At 44.7% G+C, this 24,696-nt stretch overlaps 1 protein-coding gene across 3 annotated transcripts; it reads right to left on the minus strand.

Moving 5' to 3' along the window:
* Positions 1-352: 352 nt before the first annotated feature.
* Positions 353-14,429, minus strand: LOC114001471 (transcription initiation factor TFIID subunit 4-like). Of its 3 annotated transcripts, none has more exons than XM_039379939.1 (3): positions 13,328-14,429; positions 10,823-10,870; positions 353-4,221 (listed from the first exon to the last, which is right to left on the minus strand). In XM_039379939.1, the coding sequence occupies exons 1-2, from the start codon at positions 14,426-14,428 to the stop codon at positions 10,862-10,864; spliced, it is 1,110 nt and encodes a 369-aa protein (XP_039235873.1). In that variant the 5' UTR covers position 14,429; the 3' UTR covers positions 353-4,221; positions 10,823-10,861. The 3 variants fall into 3 exon arrangements, 2 of the variants coding, with proteins under 2 accessions (XP_039235873.1, XP_027602471.1); XR_003545575.1 differs by lacking the exon at positions 353-4,221 and adding an exon at positions 9,674-10,736 and having other exon boundaries at positions 12,723-14,429; XM_027746670.1 differs by lacking the exon at positions 353-4,221 and adding an exon at positions 9,674-10,736.
* Between the last annotated feature and the right edge of the window lie 10,267 nt (positions 14,430-24,696).

Here is a 24,696-nt window from a genome sequence, read left to right on the forward strand (position 1 = left end):
CACCGAGAGAGCAATCAAACAACACTATGTCTTACCAACTGTTTGTGATCTGGTTTTCTGTCCTCACGTTGCTTACCTAAGTTAGTCCAACTACAAGTATCTTGATTATATGTGACAAGCTTTGTGATGCCCTAGTAAGATTGCAGTTGAGCCCTCCACTGCCCCAAATTTCAGACAGGGCCTGCTGTTGCAGTTAGTAGATGCAACACATTCATGAGTAGTGTGGCACCTGAGGCAGTTTCCCCAAAGTAGATTCTCTCTGCTTGAGAGCTGGGAAGAGTCTGATGGCTTCAAGAAACATTTCTGAATTGCAAAAGTGGCTTTGAATAAAACAGACACATACAGCCATTAATTTATTTATGTTTAGACCATTGACATTTATTTAACATTTGTGGATGAAATCAGCTTTACATTTATATATTTTACATATTTATGTAAACTTAGCTTTATATTTTAGGGACAAAGGGAGTAAAGGTAGGCAGGCATAATGCTTTGGCCTTCTGTACTGACAGCGCTAAACTTAGTCAGATGCAGGTTTAATCATTGCCGTGGTTGGGACTGGTGTGACTCGGACCCAGTGCTGTCCTATGCTTAAACTGCTTTGGGAGTAAATCCTGGCTCTGTAGTTCACCTTACAGAGTCTTGTCTAAAAGCGACAGATGAGCACCAGTTCACCTCCTTCGTGTTTTTGTCTTGCTGGGGACACTGTTTATAGCAAGCAAGGACTCGGACTTGCCAGACCTACATCACCAGGATGCTGCCACAGCTCTGCGGTACCTAACACCAGGATCAGCTCAGCTGTCTCTGAACCAAGCACCTCCCTGCTCCTATAATGACAATGAAACTGCAGGGAGTATGCAGGGAGTCACCTCCAGGGATTTTTCACGTGTTTCTTTTTGTATTGGTAAGTATTATTCTGCTGGCAAGTCTGGATGAGAGAAATTTGGTGCAGGATACAGCCTAGCGACACCAAATGCCTCTTGAGAGGCATCATGTTGCAAGTGTGAACTGGTTGGTACAAGTTATGTCTTGGGAAGAGCCAGAAGTGTCCGAAGGAAAAATCCACCCATCTGGAATCACTTGTACGAGAGCCTGTGATTTCTAAATCCCCAAGCACCAGATCCTACAGTCTGCACACACCCAAAAGTACAATTAACATTGGCTGCATCAAATCTTGAAATGAGAGCTTACTTGTGTTAAATACAGATTAAATTCCAGGCTTAAAGCAGCAATCAAGTGTTTTAATTGCTCCTTTCAGCTGTGGTTTTGTAAGAAGTAGAAAATAACTGCACTGGTTAATTTAGAAAAGTCTACTCTGAAAGGAGATTTTGCAAAATGTTTGGAATAATAAAACAGAGCCCGTTTTCCATTGTATCAGGAAAAAATCGAAGTTAACAAAAAAAAAGTCTGGCTCCAAGCTGGACAACAAAATAGAAACTAAAGATAGAGCTACAAATATAGTTCCAGAAATTGGTTCATATCAATTTGGTTATCCTCTAAGTAAGAAAAAAAAAAAAAAGACAAATTATTTAAAATTTCTGATTTAAAAATGTTTTGAAACATCCTACTTGTGATGCAAGCCATCTTAATTAATGTAAAAGCCAAGACTCATTTGTTAGCACACGCACCTTTATGCAGTAACAAGTTGCATGACAAGACAATTCTAATGACCTTCCAGGGCTTTGCAGTAGTGAGAGAAATTTCTGTGCAAATTCCTAGATTAATCAATTTTCCTTTCATGGAGTAAAAAGGAGCAAAACATCTTAGAATAATTGAGATGGGTTTTCACGACCTTTCCTGTTTTATAGAAATTGCTGTTTACTGGAAGAAACAACTTTTCTGATGGTGAAACTTCTTAAAATAACATCTTCAACAATGAAAACACTTAATTGGAAATACTTTTATAAATAAATGTACAAGGTGTGACGTTGAATGTAAGAGACACATCTGTTGAGAACAATTGGAATAATTTTTATACAATTGGCATAGGAGCAGCTTCACTTTGAACAAAATGGATTGAGAGATTTTTTTGGGCATAACGCTGCATCCAAGGTCAGGTGACTAAGCTTTGTTTTAGAAACATGAGACATAGAAGCTTGAACTGTAAAGAACAGCACAGTGTCTCAGAGGACGAGGCACGACAGAGACAAAATAAACACGAGGACATAGAAGTTAAGCTTCTCTTACCCACTACCTAGCAGAGGTATTTAGAGATGTTGAAAGCACCTCCACTCAGAAGAAATTAAAAGGAATACTGTGATGTTTGGAAATTATGCAGGCTGAATAGTCATCTTTAAGGAAACGCTGAGAAATTGCCAAGGGCCCTGGGAAACCATTGAACTACACAGAACAACAGGAGGTAAAATCCAGCATACATGAAAGCAAAGGAGCACACATGGAAGATAAACCATGAGTGTATCTTGGAGGGCTCTAAAATATTTCTACTCAGGGCATTGCCACTGACTGCCCCTGGGAACTCCTAGTCAAAAAAAAAAAAAAAAGAAAGAAACAAAAGAGTTATTCTAGGACAAAGACTGAAGTAGAAACTGCAATAAGAAATAACACAAGGAAGAAATAATCATATGCCACACTCAACAATTTGAGCTGTACAATGCATCTCAACAATTTGAGCTGTACAATGCATCTCAATAATTTCTGATGTATCTCTCTGTATTGACTGTCCTTTACTCAAAAAAGCATGACAAACAACAGTCTGGCAGATTTTGCTATTTCCTTACTGCTTGAAAAAGGCTTCCAAGTAAAGAGTATTTCCCATAGTTTACTGTTGACTATGTTTTCTCCAGCCTCCTGTAGCTCTGTAGTTACAATTTCCAATGCTTACAAATTTGAAAAACTCAGCTTTTGTAGACATCAACTAAATTCCTGCTTCTAACATCAGCTCCTGGAGTAAGATGAGCTCAGGCAATTGTGGTGCAGCCTTGGCACAGCATAACTTAATTTTCACTATTGTTCCCACCAGCCCTCAGCTGCAGTTCACCCCACCTCTCTCCGAGCAGCACCAACTGTTCCAGAACCACTTTGAACTCCACAGCCCAGGTGTGACGGGGAACAGGGGTGATGAATTGACTCTTTCCTCCGGCCAAAGCCTCCACAGCAGGCATGGCAGAGAGGCAAGGAGGGAAAGAGGGAATCAAAGCTAGCCCCAGACTTCACTCCTTTTCTGGAGGCCCTGTGTAAGTACTAGTGTGTGGGGTGGGTGTGTTTCCTACTTCCCTCAAATACTTAAAATGGACATCATAGCTGAAAGTCATTAAATATTGACAACTCTCCCATCCTTAGCTATCTCAAAGGGCTCACTCCACTGACCCACCCAGGTACTGCTGATTCTTTGACTCTGGGCCTCCCTGTTTTCAAGGCGTGCAGCAACAGAGAGGGGAAGATCAGGCAAAAGGCCCTCTGAAGCTTCCTAAGGAACTCCAGCCTTCACCAAGATGCCTGAAATTACTCTCCTTTTCACAGTGGCATTTCTCCCACAGATGGGGAAGGGGGGGAGGAGATGACAAATCAGAAGAATAGGTCCTTTGATTGTTGGGCATGAAGTAATTAATCAGTAATGCCACTGTAAACCTGTGGTGCAACTTCACAGGCATTAAAACAGGAATACAGCAGTTAATTTAATTGCCAGTAGTTTTGAGCAGAACAAACTCATAGGTGAAGCTATCTAGAGCTAACATTTCAAAGCTTTCAGGTTCTTGCTTGACCAGGCCTGTCATTTGCATCACTATTTTTAATCACCCTACATCAAACAGGCACACATGCTCAAGGCAACACCCCCATCTCAAGAAAGTAAATTCTGCATTTTGAAAGAGAATTAAGACATATTTTACTTCCCTGTGGCTTGCCAGGTTAAACCAGAGTGTCAGCCATCTTACCAGGACATGTCTGTCAAGTAATTTTCACCTCCTACCACAACTAAATCTTCCCATGCCCATGCCATTCAATACACAGAACATGCTGTAATACACTGCTAGGCAACATAAGCTACAGCAACAAGCAAGTTTACCTTTTTGGCCCTCTACCACTGTGAGCTATGAACTAGGCTATAACAAACATTTCCCAGACTTAGGAAAGCTGAGTAGCATTCATTGCACTTTTCTTACACCTGTGAGGAAACACCTCAGCCAGCCCTCCTCGCTTGTTTCTCAGCTTCAGCGACTCTCTCTTGCAGCAGCTTCACGGAACAAGGCATCAAGACTGAAGCTGCAGGAACATCAGAAAAAACAGACAAACAAACAAACAAACAACACAGAAAAAGAAGAGTTTCTTTGTTTCCATGCTCTGCAGGAACTGCTCATTCAGCAACTGTGGGCTGGAGAGATCAAGTGAAGCAAAAAGGTACTGCCTATGTCCAAGCCCAGCAGTTCAGATGTTGTGAATCAGTGGGGAACCAGGTGACCCAAGGTCTAGTTCTCAGCTTGTCCACTTAGGGAAGCACTCCAAATTAATAGCTTCCTCATAAAAGAGGCAGGTAAAGGATGTGCTTATCCATTCCTCTCCCATCTGATGGGCAACAACTGAGCTTACTTACACATCTGTGAAACACAGGGCCATGAACAACTTGTGCTGCTCTCAACATTGCAACAATGTTGTAACATACTAAAGGTTTGTTTTCAATGCTTTGAGTACTGACAAAAAAGTCCCAAATGAACTAATGTTTAAATGCTTTTTTTTTTAAATGCTTACTAACAGAACTACAAAACATTTTAATTTGTCTTAACACACTGGTAAATTGTATTATTCTCCATCTTATTTGTACTGAAAGATTCAATTTTACTCCATTCATTTGCATGCAATCATAATATTCAAAATAGAAAATGTATGGTGTAGGCAATGGTGCATAATAGATACCACCTCCTCTCCTCTGAGAAAGCATTTGCAAGTATGTCTTTTGTGTTATTATTTGTTGCACGTTCCAGTTATACAATGAAAGTACTTTCTGAGTTTTGTTTTTGGTGGTTTTTTTTTTTTTTTTTAAAGCTTCTTAAGGCACAAGAAGAGTGCTCTCTTAAGTTTCCTCCTTGAGGTGCATGATTCTGTAACCAGTTCTATGAAACACCCTCAGGCTTAGTGGGTCAACATCACAGGCAGCCTGGCCAACTTCACCTGCTGGCCAGGGCTCCTTTTTCTGCTCATATATTGGCCTACAGAGCACCTGCAGCAGTAACAATGCACACATAATTTCTTTTGTGGTACCAAATCTTACTGAGATACTCTGCCCAAAGCTTTTCCACTGGTCAATATCACATTAAGCCAAATAGCTAAATCTTCTCTTCCTCAATGGGAAAGCAAAGGACAGACTAGGTACCCTCAAAGTCACTCTTTTTCCTTTCTTTTTCCCTTCAATACCACCAAATTTTTTGTGCTGCTTCTGGAAAAAAACCACAATCTTACAGGTATAAACTCACTAATTTCTCCCAGCAACCCAATGTAATGGCAGTGAGATTTCCCCTGTTGTCCAGTGCTTGACAACAAAGTCGCATATCTCACTTGGAAGACTGTTGGTGAGGGAGAAAGGACAAGGAAAATGACAGGGAACAGGAAAATTAAATGCTTCTCCCAATCCCACAGCGCTTCAAGAAGCCTACTGCTTCAAGTCCATTACCCCCAGGTACACCAAGTGCAGCAAGATACACGCCTGCATGCCCTGAGCAAGGACACTCTCAGAAATTTCCCCACCTCCAACTGATCTTATTTTATTCTCCAGAATCCAGTTGCTAACATTTGGAATCCCAGCACCTCTGTTAAGTACTTGTATAAATGTCATTGGAGAAAAAAATCTTTTCCCTTAGCACTGCATAGATCATCCACAGGAAACATATAGACAGTAGGGAACCATCTGCATGTCCCAGGGGTATTTCTTCATTCCAAACACTCACATGAATGACATTTCACTGTTAGAAAGTAAAGAAAACCAAGAGCAGAAACAAGGGAGGTATGGTGGAAGATACGTGCCAGAACACCCAAGTGGAAGGTGGGAAGTTTAGGCAGAGGAGGTATGAAAATGAGCTCTTGGCCCATGTTACACCTTTCAAGGGCATGTCTTGCCTCTGTTTGTGTCAGGCACATCTACAGGGAACACACAGCCCAGGTCCTCTGCCACCATATTATCTTGCAGCTTATCCAGGAAGCAGCCCCACCAACCCACACCAGCACACTTTACTGCCTTCATGTAACTCTTTAACTGCCTCCTGTCTTCATGTAAACTCATATTGGGGGGTAATAGTTATGGACACTTTGAACATCAGCAATGCAAACAGTGCTTGTAACATGTGAAGTCAGTGTAAGCAATGTAGCTGTTTTTAAACAACCACTCGACTTCTGATCATTAGAACTGCCATTAGAAGTGGCACCTTCTACACCTGCTGATGTAGGTTCAGATACAACGCTCGTTATTACATGGTTCAGAAAATAAACAAATCTGAAAACTGTGATCCAAGTTTAACTTTGCACAGAATAAAAAAAAAAGTTTTATGGAAAGGATTTTATAGACACAAATATTTGCAATAAAAAAAATTCGAAGAAAACAGATTTTGTTTGGATGTAAACATTCCCCTGCTGCCTCGGAAATATTGACACAGCAACACTGCACTGAGACATTATGAAAAAGAAAGTATTTTTTAAAGTAAAGAAAGAGCAACAACCACCAAAAAAGGTAAAAGTACTTACTGAATTATTTCATGTTTACAAAAATGTAAAATACCATAAACATGTTCCTGCTTTTTTAATCTTCACTGCTGTTTAGCTGATTGCCCAGTAAACTGCTAAACTGCAAAGATGCCAACTGGTTTTGATGAGAGTTCCCAGGGGAAGAAAAAAAAAAGTGCAGGACCCAGAAGATTTTATGGATAAAAATGTGTGTCCTTTATTGGACTGGGCTGATGCATGCTGAACTTTGTGAAAAGGGAAAAAGACAAACCTGAGTGCCAAACTAAGAGGGGAAAAGTAACATCTAGCTTTGTGATTTCTCCAGCTGTGTTTTCTTTGCAGAAAGAACTACAAAAAGTATTCCATAGATACTATCAGTTGTTGTAGCATATGTTAAGGATATAACCTAAAAAGAAGTTGATCACTAAGGCAACATTTCCACCAACACCTAGGCTGTTAGAACTGAGTCACATCCCTCCCCTCCATGGTTGCAACAGCCTCTGCGGCTTTTGGTTTTACCAGAGGAGTGGACAGAAAAACCTGTTGCCAATGCCACCGGCTTCTCAAAAACCCACAAGCCTTGCAGGTAGCTGGGGAGTCTCCTGTGTGCACTCCATCCAGCCTGACTTCCTTAATGCGAGACCACCACCGTCACAGAGCTACCTATACGGGGGTGAAAGGCTCTGTACATGCAGCCAGGCTGGTCAGACGCTGCCTGATCCCACAGCTGGCCCTCAGAACATGTTTGCTGTGCTCACCAGATTCTTATTAAGAAGATTACTAAGTTGGCAAGATGATAGGAGACAGCAGAAGATGGGAAAGCAATGTTTTAAGCTTAAATTGGAAGTCACACTGAGTAACTGGTAGATCTTCTGAGATCAGAAGTAACGATTTTGCTCAACTGCAGATGCGACAGGCTACCCCACATGCAAAATATTCTGCTGTCATCTTACCTTTAAAGACACATCATTATGACCAAAAGTAGTAACAGCATTGAGTTTTCAAGATACTTCAAGTATCTCAAACTGAACTGCTGCACACAGGTGGAAGTTAGAAACTTGAGTCTACTTCTGAGTAGAAATTTAGAAATTTGAGAAATTTAGAAATTTGAGTCTACTTTCGCTGAAGCTCAACTCTTGTTAAAGCTTGATAAAGACTTAGGTAATTAAGTCAATCCTACATGGCAACGCAACACATTTTGTGCTCTCAGTCACATTCCACTGGTTTTAATTTGTTCTTTGCAACAATGTGTATCAATCCAGCACACGAAAAAGAACATCTGTGAAAAAGAATCCTATCCTGCTAGAAATCCCTAAAAATAAACTTGTCTGAAATTACTCCCCAAAAGTATATGTTCCTTAATTCTAGTAAGCTGAGAGAAAACTATTTTTCCATAAGATGCTGGTCGTCCTCCCAAACAAATCAATTCCCATGCATTTTACAAGTACTCCCTACTGGAAATTCCATGTCTTGGTGAAAAGCTTTGCAGCACCTTTGTAAAAATCTTCAAATTCTTCATGCTGCCTGCCATATCATGTAAACGACAGCAAGTTTAGCTTCCAATCACCAAAAAATCTACTCATAAATCAGAGGTGAACAGAAGATTTGGCACCACCCTTTCATAAGCCATCATGCTGACTCAACAAGGATGGGACATCAGGAGCTGTAAAGATAGGATTCACTGGGTGTCAAGGACATAGGCAAACCCGTGCAGTAACTGTTAAAATTTGAACAAACCTATTTAAGCCCAACACTTTTAACGAGAAACTAGTGTACAAGGAAGTTTCATGCAGAAGCTTACAGCACACCAATAAGGGGGAAAGCACATGTGCAACAATAACCCCCAAAGCAAGGATGCACAAGTACCACAGTGAAATTACTGTGTGGCTCAAAGAGAGTGATGAAGAAGGAAAAAAACAAGGGGAGAAGGGGGAGGTCCCACATGTTGTAAAAACAGCACTGTGTGAAATTCAAGTTTCTTTATGAAAGCAGGCAGCAAGTTTAAAGCGGCCACTGATGCTGGAGAGCAAGACAAAGCTCTGGCAATTGTCTACAGCAGACATAGCAGACAGGGTGGTCCAACTCAGCACCAGTAGCAACCAGGAAACTGGAAGGTGACAGAGTGCCAGGAAGAGCACCAGACTGTATGAAGGCTGGAGAGAGGAACAAAAAACCCAAAAATTTCTTGGCAGAAGGACTCATTAAAGAACATTAGGAAGTGTTTCAGACTCCAGCTGGGTATGCTGCTCCCAAATAGGACACAAAAACCAAAACTGTTGCTGCTTTGCTGCTCTGAGTCAGTAGGTTAAGACCCACACTTGAACAATTCATGTGGGAGACAGAAGAGACCAGTATTTGCTCATCCTTCCTCATTCTCTCCCTCTCCCACATCTCTCCCCAAATCCTGCCACTGTTACAGCACTTCCTCAGAAGGAGATGCCTGCAGTGATGGAGCAGGCATGTAGTTCATGTAGCAATGATGGTAACAAACGCAGCACAGACCAGTGAGTAACCAAATTCTGATTTCTTAAGACAACAGGACGAGGGAAAAACTACATGAATGATCTGATGATTGAGCTTAAGCCTCTTCTCAAAAATGAAAAGGAATTTTGAAACTTGTAATTCCATCTGTAAAAGTGCTCTATATTCTACCATATTGAATGCAGGAATCTCAGCATTCACTGGATCAGTTTGAGTTCGGGGGCCATTAAAATACTGGTATTTTAGCACAGCAGTTATTCCATTTTTAGACAGATCAAGGCCTGATACCTATCACTGTGTAAACAAGTGGCAGATGAATAAGCTACAACAACTACAGTTACATTATGAAGTCTTTATGCAAAATATTGGAAGCAAATTTCGAAGGCTGTTTTCTCTTCACAGTTAAAATTTGGTTGTGCTTTACTAACTGAAAACCAAAAATTTTGTAAAAAGGTCAGGTGATAGAAAAAAGTGATTACAAAAGGAAAGTGGCAATATAAGAACAAAGGAGGAAAAACCACTAAGATTAAGAACAGCATTTGAATATAAAAATTTATTTAGGTGAAGTCACAAACAGTTTGATATTAATTTACAAACACTCCATGTTACGCATATTATTGGAACTATCGAGAAAGGTAAAGGAGAGGAGATAATGGCAACTTTTTCCTGAAACAACTAAAGGCAAACCCTTACCATCATGCGTGTTACTGGATCATAGTATTACCTTGATCATAACCCCTAGTATGCAAGGAAAAAGGAAAAGAAAACAGAACACTGAGATGCAGAACGATTAAACCATGAACCAGCGAACATAATTTTCATGAACACCAGACTACAAAGGTGTAGTCTGATGCTCAGGATCTTAAGTATTCTAACAAGAATAAAAACAAAATTATAATTTAGGTCAATTACTATAGTTGAAGAATTTTGTAATGCACAGTTGGGCTATCTGGCAATGACAGCAATGGTTAACTCATTTTTTAAAGAACAATGGAGAGGTGATACTGAGCCTCACAGAATAATTCTGTTGACAACCTGAGTTATTATAGCAAGTGTATGATACTGTTTTGAGTCAAATACACATTTATGTTGCAAATATTCTCAATGAAATGGCAAAAGTAACAGCTGTAACAAGACAAGTTATGATTTATTTTTTTTTAAACAAATATAATACATAAGGTTTTGAAGTGTCCGGTTGTGATCTGCAAAGATCCAGGATTGCACACAGTTTGGTCAAATGAGAAGGTTTAATCTGCGCATTAAATTGGCTTTTACTTTCAAAGTAGTATTTTAGAGCAGGGTTCTCCTCCGGGAGACTGTTCCTGACCTCATTCAACCAATGTTCAATTTATTCACCTTCCTGAATCTTTGCCCTCTTTGGATAGTCTGTGACAAGTGCTGCGCTGCAGGAATTCCTGTTTTCCAGCAAACTGGCTTGCTCTGCAGGTTTGTAGTCCATTGTTATAATTGCTGATTGGGTAAAATGAATTTCCTACGTCTTCTCTAGCACAGCTTGCAACGCAACAGAAGCAGAGGTAAAAGAATGCACTAGAATACCAGAGCTCCACTTAAACACCAACGGAGTCAGGCTGTTGGCACCAATAAAAAATTCTGTATTTAACAAATCTGCAAATATTTAAGATCCAAAGTTAGTCAGTTTTATAAATAAACTCACCCAATTAGTCTGACTGCCATCCCAACTGGCCTTCTGTTTTCATGGAGTCTGGGGAAAAAAAGAGAATTGTCTCAAGTTATACATACAGACAAATTTGCAGGAATGAATATCAGCTATCCTACATACATGCCAATTACCACATTCAAACTAAAACTAGCGTTTCTCACTTTGTTCTTTCCACGTAAAGCAAAGATACAGCTCTTCACCAGTGCCTTAGAAAGGACAGATAGCTTCAGAAGACAGACACTTTGTTTACATTGACTTTTACTGTTTAACCATCTGTGGAAATGCAAAACCAGAGATACAGTCACTAAACTAAATGACGCTGAAATTCCAGTCTTTGACTTAGAGGGGAAATGAAATTCAGTCATGCTGCCTAATGCTATCTGTTGAAATTACAGAACCAAAATCAGTTCAAACTAACAATCTGGAAAAGGTTTTTGTAGAACACCTCCTCTTCCTCTTGACAGCATGAATGTGGAAAAGCTTAGGTTTTGGCCAAAGTTGTAAGCCCATAAAAGGCTATTCTCTCCCATTTTAATTCTCCAATTCTTTTGCCCAAGTGTGATGTCACGTCTTATTTTACTGAAGTAGTTTTACACAACATAGTCAGAGCTTGCAAGGCACTGGGGAGGTGTGGGGGAAACACAGAAGTCACCTCCAAGAAAACATTTCCTTGCTGCTGCCTTGCCAATGATAAACTCATGCTTTATCCTAGGCCTCATTTACATTTAACAGCTGCTCAAACCCTTAGCTCAGTTAAGGACATTTTTAAGCAGTTATAAGACACTGTGCACTACCAATTAAAAACTGCTCTAATAATAGAAAAGTGGTTGTAACCACACTGAACAATTGCAAAACTTTTACTTTCTCATTGTGCTGCTAAAGCACTACTCTTTCTACAAAGATTAAACTTCCAGTATTTTGTAAGTTAGTTAAACATTTTTCCTTTACACACTTTCTGGGGGGAAAAGAAATAGGTATCAATGCCACTGCTAATAATCAGTTGGGAAGTTTCCATGAAATCAAAGGGGATTGAGACCTCTGGTGCCTCAACAGACAACAGATCAAAGGTCTGCACTGACAGACCAGCTGCTGCAGAAGTTACAAGAGCGGGTAACATGACAAGCTGAAGGTCCAGTCTCAGATGAGATGAAAGTTATAAGCCACTGCTCATTTGGTGCTCAACTGAGATCTGTAGGAGAACAAGAACTGAGCTGTTGTTCTTGAGAATGGAGAAATATAAACAAGATATCAGAAAAAGTTGCAGGAACATAGAGCATCAACTACAGAAGGCCCAAGGCCAACAGATCTGGGTTTATCTATATTACTGTGTGGTGTTTACTCCCTTTCTTTTTCAGCAGTTGGCCTAGTGAAGTCACTTTTAATAGGTATAAAAGTCAGGACTTGGTGTGACACACCAAACACGTCCAGATGCCTTGAAAATGGATCCTCCCTTCCCAGATCAGGCTAACAGAGTCAAACAACTTAGCCACTCTGTGCTGGCAATCCCCAGGAAGCAGAACATCTGATAAACTAGCAAAAATTCTACAGGAATGCAAAGGTTCTTCCTACAGACCCAAAACATCTGATTAGAAATAAATATAGCCAGTATCACAGAATCTCTACACCACCATTCAGCTAGCATGAAACTAAATGTTCAGCATTCAGCATTTTCTGTGCTGGAGATTTGGCAGATTACAGCCACCAGAGTAAGAGAAGCAGCACAACCCCTAATATAGGCAGGAAGCTCTTAGTAGCTGTAGAGCTCAGCGTCATGCCTCAGGCGGCAGAAGACCTGCCTGTGTGCACCAGGGGTTAGAGGAACTCAGTGATGCCTCTACTGAAAGAAAAAAAAAAATACATAAAATCCTCCCTCACTTTCCCTAATCACACTCACCATCTTTCCCACAAAACAGGTGATAACTTGTATATTAAATCTCCTGAGTCCCAAACCAGGTTTGATCTTCAAATCACAGTGCATTTGCAAGCTGTGGCCATTCATACTGAATTTTATCTTTATTCACATCAATTTTGCTGCCCTCCCACACAGCCTGCAACTACCCACATGCTCCCATAGTTACAGGAGAGTCTGGATGCTTTGTCTTACATACAAATAACTGTATTGATGAGAAAGTTATTTTTTTAAAGACAACTCAGAGGAAAAAAATAAAACCACATCTTTTTTCTAATGTCTTCAGGAAGATGAAGTTATGTATCGGGGGAGGGAACTAGTGCAGTTCCTGTTTTCTGGTGGCCAGGGCAATAAAGGCTACAGTTCTTTACTCAGCGTCCATCAACGACCACATCTCTGCCGGTGGCCAGCTGGGTACCCGTGATACCACGTCCCCTATGGTCAGCACGAGCAAAGGGTCAGCGCCGTGAGACTGGAGCCGCTGACCAATGCATGGGCACCCCAACTGCCCCTTCCTCCTCTTCCCCTCCGAGGGGGCACCACGCCCAGCCAGCGGAGCGGGAAAACACGCGGCCATCGGCTCATCACACCTGGCTTTTCTCCTCCTGCTTGGGGCTCTGCGCCGGCGGGGGCGGCGGGGCCGGCGAGGGCTGTGTCTCGCCCTCAGCCCGCGAGTGCCTGGGGACAAGCGACTTGAGCGGCGCCATCCACTTCATCCACAGGTCCAGGTCGACGTCACCCCAGGGCAGAGAGGGGTTCTTCGCCGCCCGCCGCCTAAAGTCCTCGTCGTAGTTCATCCAGGAGGTGCCCCCGTAGGTGGCGTGCAGCTTGCGGATGGTGTCCAGGTACTTGAACATGGCTCCGCAGCGCGCCGGGTGCTTCTCGCACAGCACGCTGGCGTACACCAGGAAGGCTGAGACCCACTGGTCCAGCGTGTCCCCCGGGCGCGGACCGTGCTCGGGGGCCAGCTCTGTGTGGAGCAAGGAAAAGAGGTCAATGAACTCCCCCCGCCAGATCCGCTCCTTGGTGGCCTTGGCCAGCTTGTAGCCCAGCGGCCGCCGCAGCCCCACGTAGGGGGTGGCCGGCGCCTCCGCCGCCGCCTCGCCCTGCCCCGCCGCCGCCGCCGCCGCCGCTGGGCCCCCGGCCGGGCCCGCGGCCGGGCCCGCGGCCGCGCCGCTCGCCGCTGCCGCCGCCGCCGCCTCGGCGCAGGGGCTGGCGGCCGCCGCCGCCGCCCCCAGCGCGGCCTGGCGCTCCAGCCACCGCGGGTTCACGTAGACGGTCCGCAGGCGCGGCGCGGCCCCCGCCGCCGCCACCCGCGCCGAGCCCTCGGCGCCAGGCTGGAGGCGCAGCACGGCCAGGGCGGCCGGCGCACCCGCGGGCAGGTCGCTGCCGTCCCGCCGCGGGGCCGGCTGGGCCGCCGCCGGCACCTGCAGCAGCGAGGGCGCCGCCCAGGGCGGGGAGCCGCCCCTAGGCCCGGCCGCCGCCGCCAGCGCCTCTAGGCCCGGGAGGCCGAGCCGCGAGCCGGGCGCCACCGCGCCGAGCACCCATCGGGTCTCGGCGATGCCGGTGCGGTCCCGGGGGCTCCGCGACCTCCCCTCCTCCCGGCGGCCGGCGAGCGCCGTCCCGAGCGTCAGCGGGGCCGCGGGTCCGGCCCGGCGGCGGCGGCGGCTCCGCCGCCTCCCACGTGGCATCGGCGCGGCGGCTCCGGGCGGCGCGCGCGGCGGGGGGCGGGCCCGCGGCGGGGAAGGGGCGGGGCCTGGCGGGGAGGGGGCGGAACCTGACACCGAGTCCCCGCCCCCGCCTGGCCCTGGCCCCGCCCCCCCGGGGTTCGGCGCTGCCCGCGGTGTTTCAGAGGTTCTTGCTGTTTGGCGCTGAAGTGCCTGGCTTCCACGGATATCACAGACTGTTCTGAGTTGGAAGGGACCCACGAGGATCATCGAGTCCAACTCTTAAGTGAATGGCTCGTACGGGGATTGAACCCGCGATTTTGGTGTTATTAGCACCATGCTCTAACCATAGAGTGCGTAATACTCTTTCTCTCTCTAAAAAAATAAACCCCAAAACTATATAGTGTATATATATGAACGCTATATATATACATATATACACTGTTCATGTAAACTATATATATTTATATATACTATGCATAATATATATGCTACTGTATTGTAGGTACACAATAGCGTACCTACACAATAGCGTCCCTGTTTTCATTATTATTGCTTCAGTAGAGCAATTGTTTCAAGTTACAGCATTCTATCACTTTTCCCTTCCAGCATAAATAAGTATATTTTTCTCTTTATTGAATTTTATTTTTTTCCCTTGTGTGCTATCACAGAGATTCAGCTGTCCTAGCTAAGCACTGAGCAGCCAATCTGGGCAAACACTTGCCCAGACTCCTCTGGGTGTCTCAGTGGCTGACCTGCAAAGTCCTATGCCAGATAAGAAACAGGAGAGGACTTCATGGGAGATGCAGCCCTGTGGGCAATTTCCTTCCTAGTCACATCCAAACACTTTCTACCACACAGCCATCTATGTCTTACTGAGGTCACTGTCAAAACACATGGTAGACTCTATAGGCCTCTGTAGGACCACGCCATCACAGTACTTGGTCACCAGCTGGGTGAAGGTCAAATACCACTGGAGCCAAAGAAGGGTGCTTGTGTGGACTTATGCACCCATTCCCCAGCTGCTTCCACAAACACTTGTGTAGGGCTTTCTCTTTTGGACAATCAGTCTTGAATGCTGTGCTGAACTGCCTGTAGATCAATTCCACTGCAATATAGACAAAAGTTCTGTGAAAAATGTAGCAGATATTTCATCTTAATGGAAAAACTGGAAGAGATAAATTTTAGATAAAAGTCTTTCTGTCAAAAAAATCAAATCTCAGGAATGACAAAATTAGAAATCCTTCTGTAAGAAAAAAGTAAGGTAGAAGTGTGGCTTTGGGGTTTTTTTAATGTTTAATAAATTCTAAAGAAATAATAAGAAAACAAAATACTCCTGTTTTCTGATTCACCCTTGTTTTAAGGGATTTATTCAGATATCTGAACAGATTTTGTTTAATTCTTGAGATGAATACACTCTTATTTTGTTAAGGAATTTGTTTTTTAAAGTGCAACCAAAACAGGTGGCAGTATCTCCTTCTAATTTCACTTTACTGGGGCATTAATAAAACCAGATTGTTAAAATAACTCTAGGACCATAACTTCTCTAAAACTTGCCCATGCAGCAGGCTTGCTATTAAGTCAGGTGACAGACGTTTATACAAAATCTCTAAAATTTTCTGAAGGTTAAGGTTTTCTTGACTTTAGTCCAAAATTAATATTTGGTTAGAACCAGAGAGTTGTTCAAGTTGGAAGGAACCTCAAGTGGTCTCTAGTTCAACCTCCTGCTCACAGCAGGGTAAAAACTAAACTAAGACAAGGCTGTTCAGTGCCTTTTTCAGTCAGGTTTTGAACACCACCAATGATGGGGATTCCACAACCTGTTTCAGTGCTTAATAATCCTCAGTGACTTTTTTTCCTTACATGAAGTTCTCTGTCTCTTTTTGACTACTGTCTGTCATCCATTCACTCTGAATTTCAGCACAGAGCCTGGCTCCAATTTCTTGATAACTCCCTTGCAGGAACTGGAAGGCTATTACTAGGTTTCCCTTTCCCCAGGATGAACAAGTCCAGCTTTCCTGGCATATCCTCACAGGGCAAATGTTTCAGCTCCAAACTGTCTTGGTGGCCCTCCAAGCTGAAGTTTATTAAAGTCCTCCTTAATTGCAGTCACACAAACTAGACTGTTCCATATGAGGTCTGTTGAATGCTGTGTAAAAGCAAATAATCACCTCCCTCGGTCTATTGACTATATTTCTGTTGATGCAGCCCAGGATTCTCTTAACCTTCATCCCTGCAAGGGCTTCCTGCTCCATCATGTTTGGCTATTGACCATCAGAGCACCTGAGCTCCTTCCCATCAGAGTTGCTCCCCAGCCCATAGAAATGCAGGGGTAAGTCCACACCAAATGCACTTGTCCTCACTGACTTTCATAAGATCCCTGTTTTCACATTCATCTGGCCTGTCTAAGCCCCTCTGAATGGCAGCCCTTCCCTGGAGCATGTTGACTATATGCTTTAATTTGATGTTGTCCACAAACTGGATGAAAGTGCACTCTGAGTCCTCTGGGCTATTGATATGGATATGAAACAGGACACGAATCAATACAGACTTATGAAGAACTGCACTTGTAACCAGCTTCTCTGTAGAGTATGAACCATTACTCACTATGATTCAATCAGTTTTTCTCTCTGTCTCAAAAACGAAGCTGTGAGAGATTGTGCCAAAAGCCTCCTATCCACTGCTCTCCCATCATCCATAGATCAAGGCAGGTGATCAGGTTAGTTACATATAATTTACCCTTGGTAAATCCATGCTAGGTCTTTCAGTTCCTTGACTGCTATTGCAAACTTATGGTTGCAATGACAGGTGTTACACAAACAGCTTTGCTTTGTAAGAGAAAGAAGGGCTGACAACCAATATGAGATCAATTAGTACCGTCTCACTATTCCTCTGCAGATATGGCTGCACAGCTGGTATCTTATGTCTGGAGGTTACCGCTAAAGTTTGGGGACTAGGGCTATCTTTTTGTCCTGTGCTTGTACCATGCCCACTTGAGCCCCTGAGCCTAGCTGCAGGGTGGTGCTACCAGGTCTCACAATAATGCAGTTCATAATAATGCATAATAATGCAGTGATATGGAACAGAAACTTTAAAAATAATCAGTAAGTGCTTTTATTGCTGTTCTCCTGAAAGATGCAGAGAGAAACTAAGACAGGTAGTGAAGTTGTAGACATGAAGCATCTCTATATGTATGTTGCATTTACTCTTTGAATTGCAGCTGTGATGCTGCAGATCTACATCTCATGAAAACTATAATTTTTCATGGGAGCTTTCATGAAGAAAACCAGCTGTGCAGTAGTCATGCCTGGACTGAAGCAGGTGGAAATAAGAATGCTTTGCTCCCACCTCATTTAAGTAGTTACTTGTAAAGTGATGTATGCTCCTAACTACGCACTTATCTGATTGTTTCAGACTCCTTTCACAGTCCGTGTGTGCAGTGTGTAATGATCCGAGTTGGCACTTGGAGGTTTGCCCACTGGCAGCTGGTTGTGCCCAAGAGTATCAGCTCTGCAAAGTCGGCGATGCACCTCACAGCGAATGGCATAAACAATTTTTGGATGCAGGTGTGACTGTCCTCTCTACTCCTCAAGTGATGAGCTCCTTAAAACTCTGAATTTCCCTCTCTGCCTTTTTCCTCATGTCTTCCTGTCCCTTTATGGTCCCATGATATGTTTGTAGAGGACAAAAGAAGCAAATACTTGGAGCCACACGTCTGTATAGTTGTACTGCAGATGGGTCCTCTCAACCAAATTGCTACCATGGGCACAGAACTGCAGAAACAAACACGGATTGTTGTTTTACGCTTCAGACCTTTTTCGTAGTCTCATGCATGAGACCTTATTGAAGGCATTAATGAGGAGGCAAAACGAAGCTTTAAACAGAAACAGCTGCAACCTTAGCTGTGGAGGAACTTGGAATTAGGCAATAGCACAGTTTATTAAAATAAGGGGGAAAAGCTACTTTGCAGACAAAAAGAAAAAAAGAAAAAAAAGAAAAAAAAAGAAAAAAAAGAAAAAATAATCCCATTTGGAAACATTACCTAAAACCAGAACACCTTCCTTTGAAAGTGGATGGGCTCTTGTGCTGTTGCCCTTTATGACATTTAAACAGCACCACACAGGACAGAATTGTCTACTCCCTCTATTGATGAAAACAGAAAGTGCTGCCGCGGACCACTTACCTGCACAGGCTCCAGGATATCAGGGAGAACAACACAACCCTGCACTAGGGTTTGAAGAGAAAACGCAGAATGAGGAGAAATTAATAACCCTTTTGTTGTGCTCAAGCACTTTTCTTTTCAAAATAGCCTTTTTCTAAGGAAGTTTTTTAAGAGTTGCCTGCGACACTTTTGGGGAGACTGTGGAGCTGGTGGGTTTTCAAGTCAAAAGAAGGATGCTCAGGCCCCATGGAGTCAGCAGTGTAACAGTGAGTTTGTCTGAGACAGGGGAGATTCAAGACTTGCACAGGAGTTTTTAGCTAGTCTGTCCTTAGGCATCTTCCACTCACTCTCTAAATGAAAGTATAGGTGTGGAAGAAAAACAGGATTTGGTTTTGTGTTTTGCTTTCCATCTCGAAAGATATAACGGCTGTAGCCTTCACTGACAAAAGAGCAACCGAACTGAACCTACCCATGAAGCTAATGGTTACTTAATAAAGTTGAAACATTAAGTAAATTATGGTGTATGGGGTCCAGAAAGAACCTGAGAAGCATTGCTGTTGAACTGCTTCCAGTGAGGGGAGGATTGTAATATTCCCAGTTGGAGTCGGGGCAGGAGTCAGAGTCTACAGGGAGTCTGAGGGACTGTTTCCTTCACTCCAGGTGAGTAAGGAGCTGTCTGGCTGCCTTCATGGTGCTGCATGGTATTGTTCTTCTGTGTGCATTCTATTTCTTAATTTCTTTACAGTTTTGCCTTTTCCACGTTTGTTCTGTTTTTCTGGTAAAAGTTTCCTTGCCTGTGCTTGGAGAGCAGAAAAAGGCTCAATGGGAGATCAAGCATGTCCAGTCACTTGTCCTGAGGAGGCTTACCTTCATTGGTCACACTCTCTTTTTACAGGTCTTAGGTGACCCATGCTGCCTGTCGGACTCACGTCCACGTGCCCTCAAAGTAGGTGTTTTGGCAGGGATGGAAAGAGAGACATGGGCCAGAAGAAGGTCCCGTCCCGTGTGCTGCACACTGCGAGCACCCTGCCTACTGCTGTGGGGTTTTCCTAAGTCTTCAGCTCTCTCCGGCACAGCCGGGACAGACGGGGGGTCCCATAACCTTCAGCCCAGGAGAGAGGGCGACGCGGCGCTGGTCTCAGAAAGGTCAGACCGGGGCTTTCCCCGGCTGCGCCTCGGGAACGATCGCTCCGAAAAACAACCGTCCGTCGCTACGCGATCCCTCCCCAAAACGGAACCACCCCGTGCCGGTGCGGCAGCGCCGGGACCCGCAGCTCCGGCGTGGGCGTCCGGCGGAGGCACCGGGGTGCGGGCGGCACTGGGACGGGCTCTCCCCGCTCCAGGGGGTGCAGACGGGTCCCGCCACCCCCGGGGTGCCTGTCCGGGGTGGGCGGCCCGGGCTCCCGTGCGCATCACGGCCGAGGGGGGAGTGACTCTGGCAGCCTGCGGCGAGCCCAGATAAAAGTTCCGCTGCTGCCGTCTCCCCTCCCCTTTTCTCTCGTAACTTTTTTTTTTTTTCTCTCCCTCCCTCTCCCTCTCAGCAAAGTGACCGCGGCGGCGGCAGCCCCGGAGCAGCCCCAGCGCCGGACGCCGCCATGAGCCCCGCGATGCCGCCGTCGGGCCGCGCCGCCGGGGGCTGAGCCCGGGCGTGGGGGCCGCCCCCAGAGCCCCTCCGCGGCGGGCGCTGGAGGCAGAGGCAGCGAGAGCCCAGGCGGGACCCCCGACTGCCCCGCCGTGCCCGGGGCAGCGCCCGCCGCGATGTCGGCGCAGAGCCTGCTGAGCAGCGTCTTCTCCTGCTCCTCCCCGGCCGCCGCCGCCCCCGCCGCCGCCAAGAGCCTCTCCAAGCGGAGGCTCCGCCAGACGCGCAGCCTCGACCCCGCCATCATCGGCGGCGGGCGGGAGGACGGCGAGGGCGCGGGGCGGGCGCCGCGGGCGCGGGCGGCCGGCAGCCCCTTCGGGGAGCGCTGCGGTCCCCGGGGCGCCCCGCCGCCCCACGGCGCCTCCTTCTCCACCCCCAGCACCCCGCTGGAGCGGTCGCCGCCGGGCAGCGCGGTCTTCGACGAGGAGACCCTCCGCGGGAAGCGGAGCCCCGGCTGCGAGCTGCCCTTCCTGGCGCGCACCCCCTCGGCCCTGGCGCTGAGCGGCCCCGCCAACAGCATCTTCTCCTCGCCCCGGCGCTGGCTGCAACAGAGGAAGGGGCAGCCCTCGCCGCCCGACCCTCGCCCCGCCGCCTACGTCGTGTGGAAGTCCGAGGTAGGCACTCCCGCCCCCGGGGACGGGCACCCGCCGCGCCGCCCTCGCCCCCGCCGCCCGCCCGGGGGAGCCACCGGCTCCCGCCCGGTGGTGGGGACACGGCGCGATGGGGCCGTCGAGGCCGCCGTGGGTGCTAGTGCCGGGAGCCGGCATCCGCGGCCGTGAAGGGTCAGGTGTTTGAGGTTCCCTCGACGGATTCCATGTGTAGTTGTCCCAGGCCTGTAAAACCTTCCCCTCCCAGTTTCACACCTCTTAAACTGAAGTATGTGATGGTTTCTAACAAGATAGACAAATTATTTTTAATGTGCACACCCAGTGAGCTGTGATTTATTTGACAACGCACATGTGTCAACACCACATGAGAAGCAGTTGTATTCCAAGACAAATCCAACTCTGCAACGCAAATATTTATTCGTTTAACTTGGATGTCGTCGATGTTGGGCTGCAGATACCATACCATGAGGATAAATGTATTCAGAGGATGTGGCATTGTTTCTTGGTAGCGATTGCTCGGTGAGTTGGTTATGCAGAGCCCTTTGTAGCAGTAGAAGAATAATTTTTTTTGTTCTAAGAAATTCTCCATCCTGTCCATGGTGATGAGGTTTCCCGCTTAACTGTTTACTAGTGCCTCCTGGAGCACTGGGATCAGAAGGCAGCCTTTTCCTTTTTTTTTCCATTTCCAAAGATGTGTGTATTATAAACAGCTAGGAATAAGCAGCAATAAGACACCCCCATTGTTCCAGTGGGATGCGGAAGCCCTTGAAAAATTATTACCTTACACAGTGATCTGGGATCAAACTAGGCACCACGATGGCACAAAATGTAGTTTTTAAGGGCAAACGCTGCCTCTCATCCTGCATGAGCTCCTATATTCTCCTGTTTGTTTGGAGTATAAAAGTTGTCAATGTCTGCAAGCTGGGGTGGAATGTCAACCTGTGGGTGGTGACTTCAGGCAAGAGGCTGGGTAATGTTTAAAGAGGCCGTGAAGATTTTTTGCGGTTTTAAAAAATGGATTATTAAGTCTTGTGATCAGGAGTTACTCTTAGTAATATTTCATCTTGATGCTTGAATTTTAAGATAGTTAAAAATTCATTATTTCAAAGAACTTTGTGGGAATTGCAGCATCAGTGGCAAAAAACCTCCAGTGGACAGTGAGACAGTAGGTGGTCACACTAATGAAGGGTAAGTTTGCTGCTTATCCACTTATGATTTGATAAGGTACATCAAAAAGTATAAGATACTTAAGATTTCCTGTGCAGGGTTTCCTGACTGAATCCAAGACTCAGAATGGTCTCTGATCTCTAAATCTAAGCAGGTCTCCCTGTTTTCACTGAATCGACATGAAGCTGGTGGACACTTGGGGCATTTTTATCAGATCCGTATGTTGTCACACCACACAGCACAGCACATCTTTGACTGCAAATTTAAAAGCATTGGTTTTTTTCTTAATTTGGCGTGTGAATTTAGCATTTTTAAATAGACAAACCTTTTTTTTGCGAGGGGTGTATTATATTACTAATAACTCTAATGCCGTATAGTGATATAATTTATAGTTACATTTGATGTTACTGTTCTCTGACAAATTGTTGTTTATGTGGCATTTGAACCTGAGTATCTTTCATACAGTTAAGAATGGATGTTTAACAAAGTGTGGTTTTGTATTTTGAAGGCACCTTTGCTATGGGTGGGGCCTGATTTTTCGAGTAACTGAAACGTATGTGTGGTGTAGTTTAAATCATTTTTACTTTAGAAAAAAAGTAACCTCAACAGGTAATTTTGTTGTGAGAGAACAATTTTGGCAAGGTTTGAGCTCAATGCTGTCAGGACAAGCAAGTATCCACATCTCTGTTGTGTCCCTTGTCCGAGTGGGGCAGGTGACTGGGCCACCCCTTTCCATGAGCCCTCAGTTGGGCACAAGTGTCATTGCTGTCATCGTCCCAGCAGTCACAGTGGTGGGGCTGCCAGGTGGGAGCAGGGTGTGTGGCACCTGAATCTTGGCTCCCTTCATCACTGTGAATTGGTGTCACTGTGTGTCAGTTGTCATATATCCAGATACCTGCTAGTTTCAGACTTCCTATTTTTGAGACATTATACAAATATTAACTTAGTTATTCAGCAAAGACATGTACAAATTATTTAATCTATGTTTTAGGGAAACTGCACATACATAATTTCGATCTTATTCCCCCTCTTATTTCACGCATGCATCCTAATGGTCATTCAGTTTGTTCTTATAATAAAATAGCATTATTAATACTCCTTTATTTATTTATATATTTTTTTTAAATTTCTTCGCATTTGATCTTTATTGGAAAAGGTCTTGTTCAGTTTTTAGGAAGTGAAGGATTTTTTAGTCTCTGGAGCTTTACCCTGGCTATGGGAAAGCTAGTATGCTCAAGGAGGTGAAAAACCCACATTTTATTGGGTGAAAAGGAAATAACTGTTTATAATATTGTAAGTTTAAAAGGTCCCATTATTCAAATTATTGCATTCTCAGTAGGAAATCTATAGTTCCATTTTTTTTTCAACTTAGAAAATGAAATACATTGCCATGGTAATTTTACTTGACTACAAAAGACAACTGAATAGGTGACTGCCAAATGAAAAAGTACATTGAAAATTTTGGTTGGTGTACTTAAAAATTCCCATCCTACTAGCTGGGAATAAAAGAATGCTCATTGCAAAGTCTGTTTTCTTTACCTTCATTCCAATACCCTCAGTGTAATTGCACTTTTTTGAAAATATTTCTCTAGAGCCACTGTGGAAGCAACAGGTTTATGTGCTAGGAGATATATGTGGTAATTATTTTCTTCCCCAATACGTTAATCTCTAAAGCAGTACAGAGAAGTAAAAATGCCATGGAGATTTCCTGTTCAGAACCCCCTCAAAATTATAACTTCTGGGAAGGACCTCCTCCTCCTGTCCCAGGCTGGATCCGTGTAGTGGCATCTAGAGGGATGAGGTAAAGAAGGGGTTTACAGCCTGTGCTCTGTGAATCCTGCCCTGGGACAGCCAGTGCCTTGGGGCTGCGGAGGTAGGGGCACCTGGCACAGCTCTAGTCAGGTTTTAAAGGATGCCTGTCCTGCTGATCTGCAATTTCTGTATATGAGGCCAAAATGTCCGTAATAGCTTTGATATGAGGCCAGGAGAATAATGGATTGTTTATTTTGCCTTTTTTTGATTGTAGTTCTTTGACTTAAGCATTTTATAACACAAGCCTGTCTGCTGGACTATAGAGAGAAAGGTTGGTGCTCAGTTTGTGCCACCATTCATAAATAATTTTTAATGTAGTGCCAGAGTGCAGAGGGGATTTCCATTTTCAGGCAGCAGGTCACACCTAAATGTGTTAGGCCTGTGTTCTTGAATCCACAGACTTTTGAATGTGAAGCAACATGTGACAAATGTGTCTCTGACTACATACCACACCAGAGTGATCTGGCTCTTTATCAACATGTAGTTTGTTTTGCAAGAATATTTTACATCTGTAAAGATTATTTTTGGTAGAGCTTTACTCTGCTGACAAGCATTCTTTCACCTTTTTAATATCTGCTCATGTATAAGCTGCTTAAATAAAAAAACCTTTTCCTGTATCTGTGGAAATCAGTGACAACATTTCCAGTGGTTTCAGCGGTGCAAAGCCAAGGGGGATTTTTAACAAGGGAAAAAAGCTTTCATCCTCCATTCCCACATGATCTCAGCTGTCCTTTTAAGCCATTTCCCTTAAAGAAATTTCACTTTCGGTTAAAAAATTGTCTTACTATGCTTTCATTAAGCGTCTCATATGTTTAAATGACTCTCTAAGTAAACTAAATATCATGGGAAGAGGTGGTAAAAATATCTAGAGATACCTTAATGCCTTGATTCTACCAAAATTTAG

The sequence above is a fragment of the Pipra filicauda genome, unplaced genomic scaffold (assembly GCF_003945595.2).
Source record: "Pipra filicauda isolate LSUMZ 115617 unplaced genomic scaffold, ASM394559v2 scaffold180_size1756469_pilon, whole genome shotgun sequence".
Taxonomy (NCBI): Eukaryota; Metazoa; Chordata; class Aves; order Passeriformes; family Pipridae; genus Pipra; species Pipra filicauda.

Excerpts from the sequence above, each read along its gene's own strand:
- LOC114001471 (XM_039379939.1), bottom strand. The coding sequence starts at position 14,428 with ATGCCACGTGGGAGGCGGCGGAGCCGCCGCCGCCGCCGGGCCGGACCC.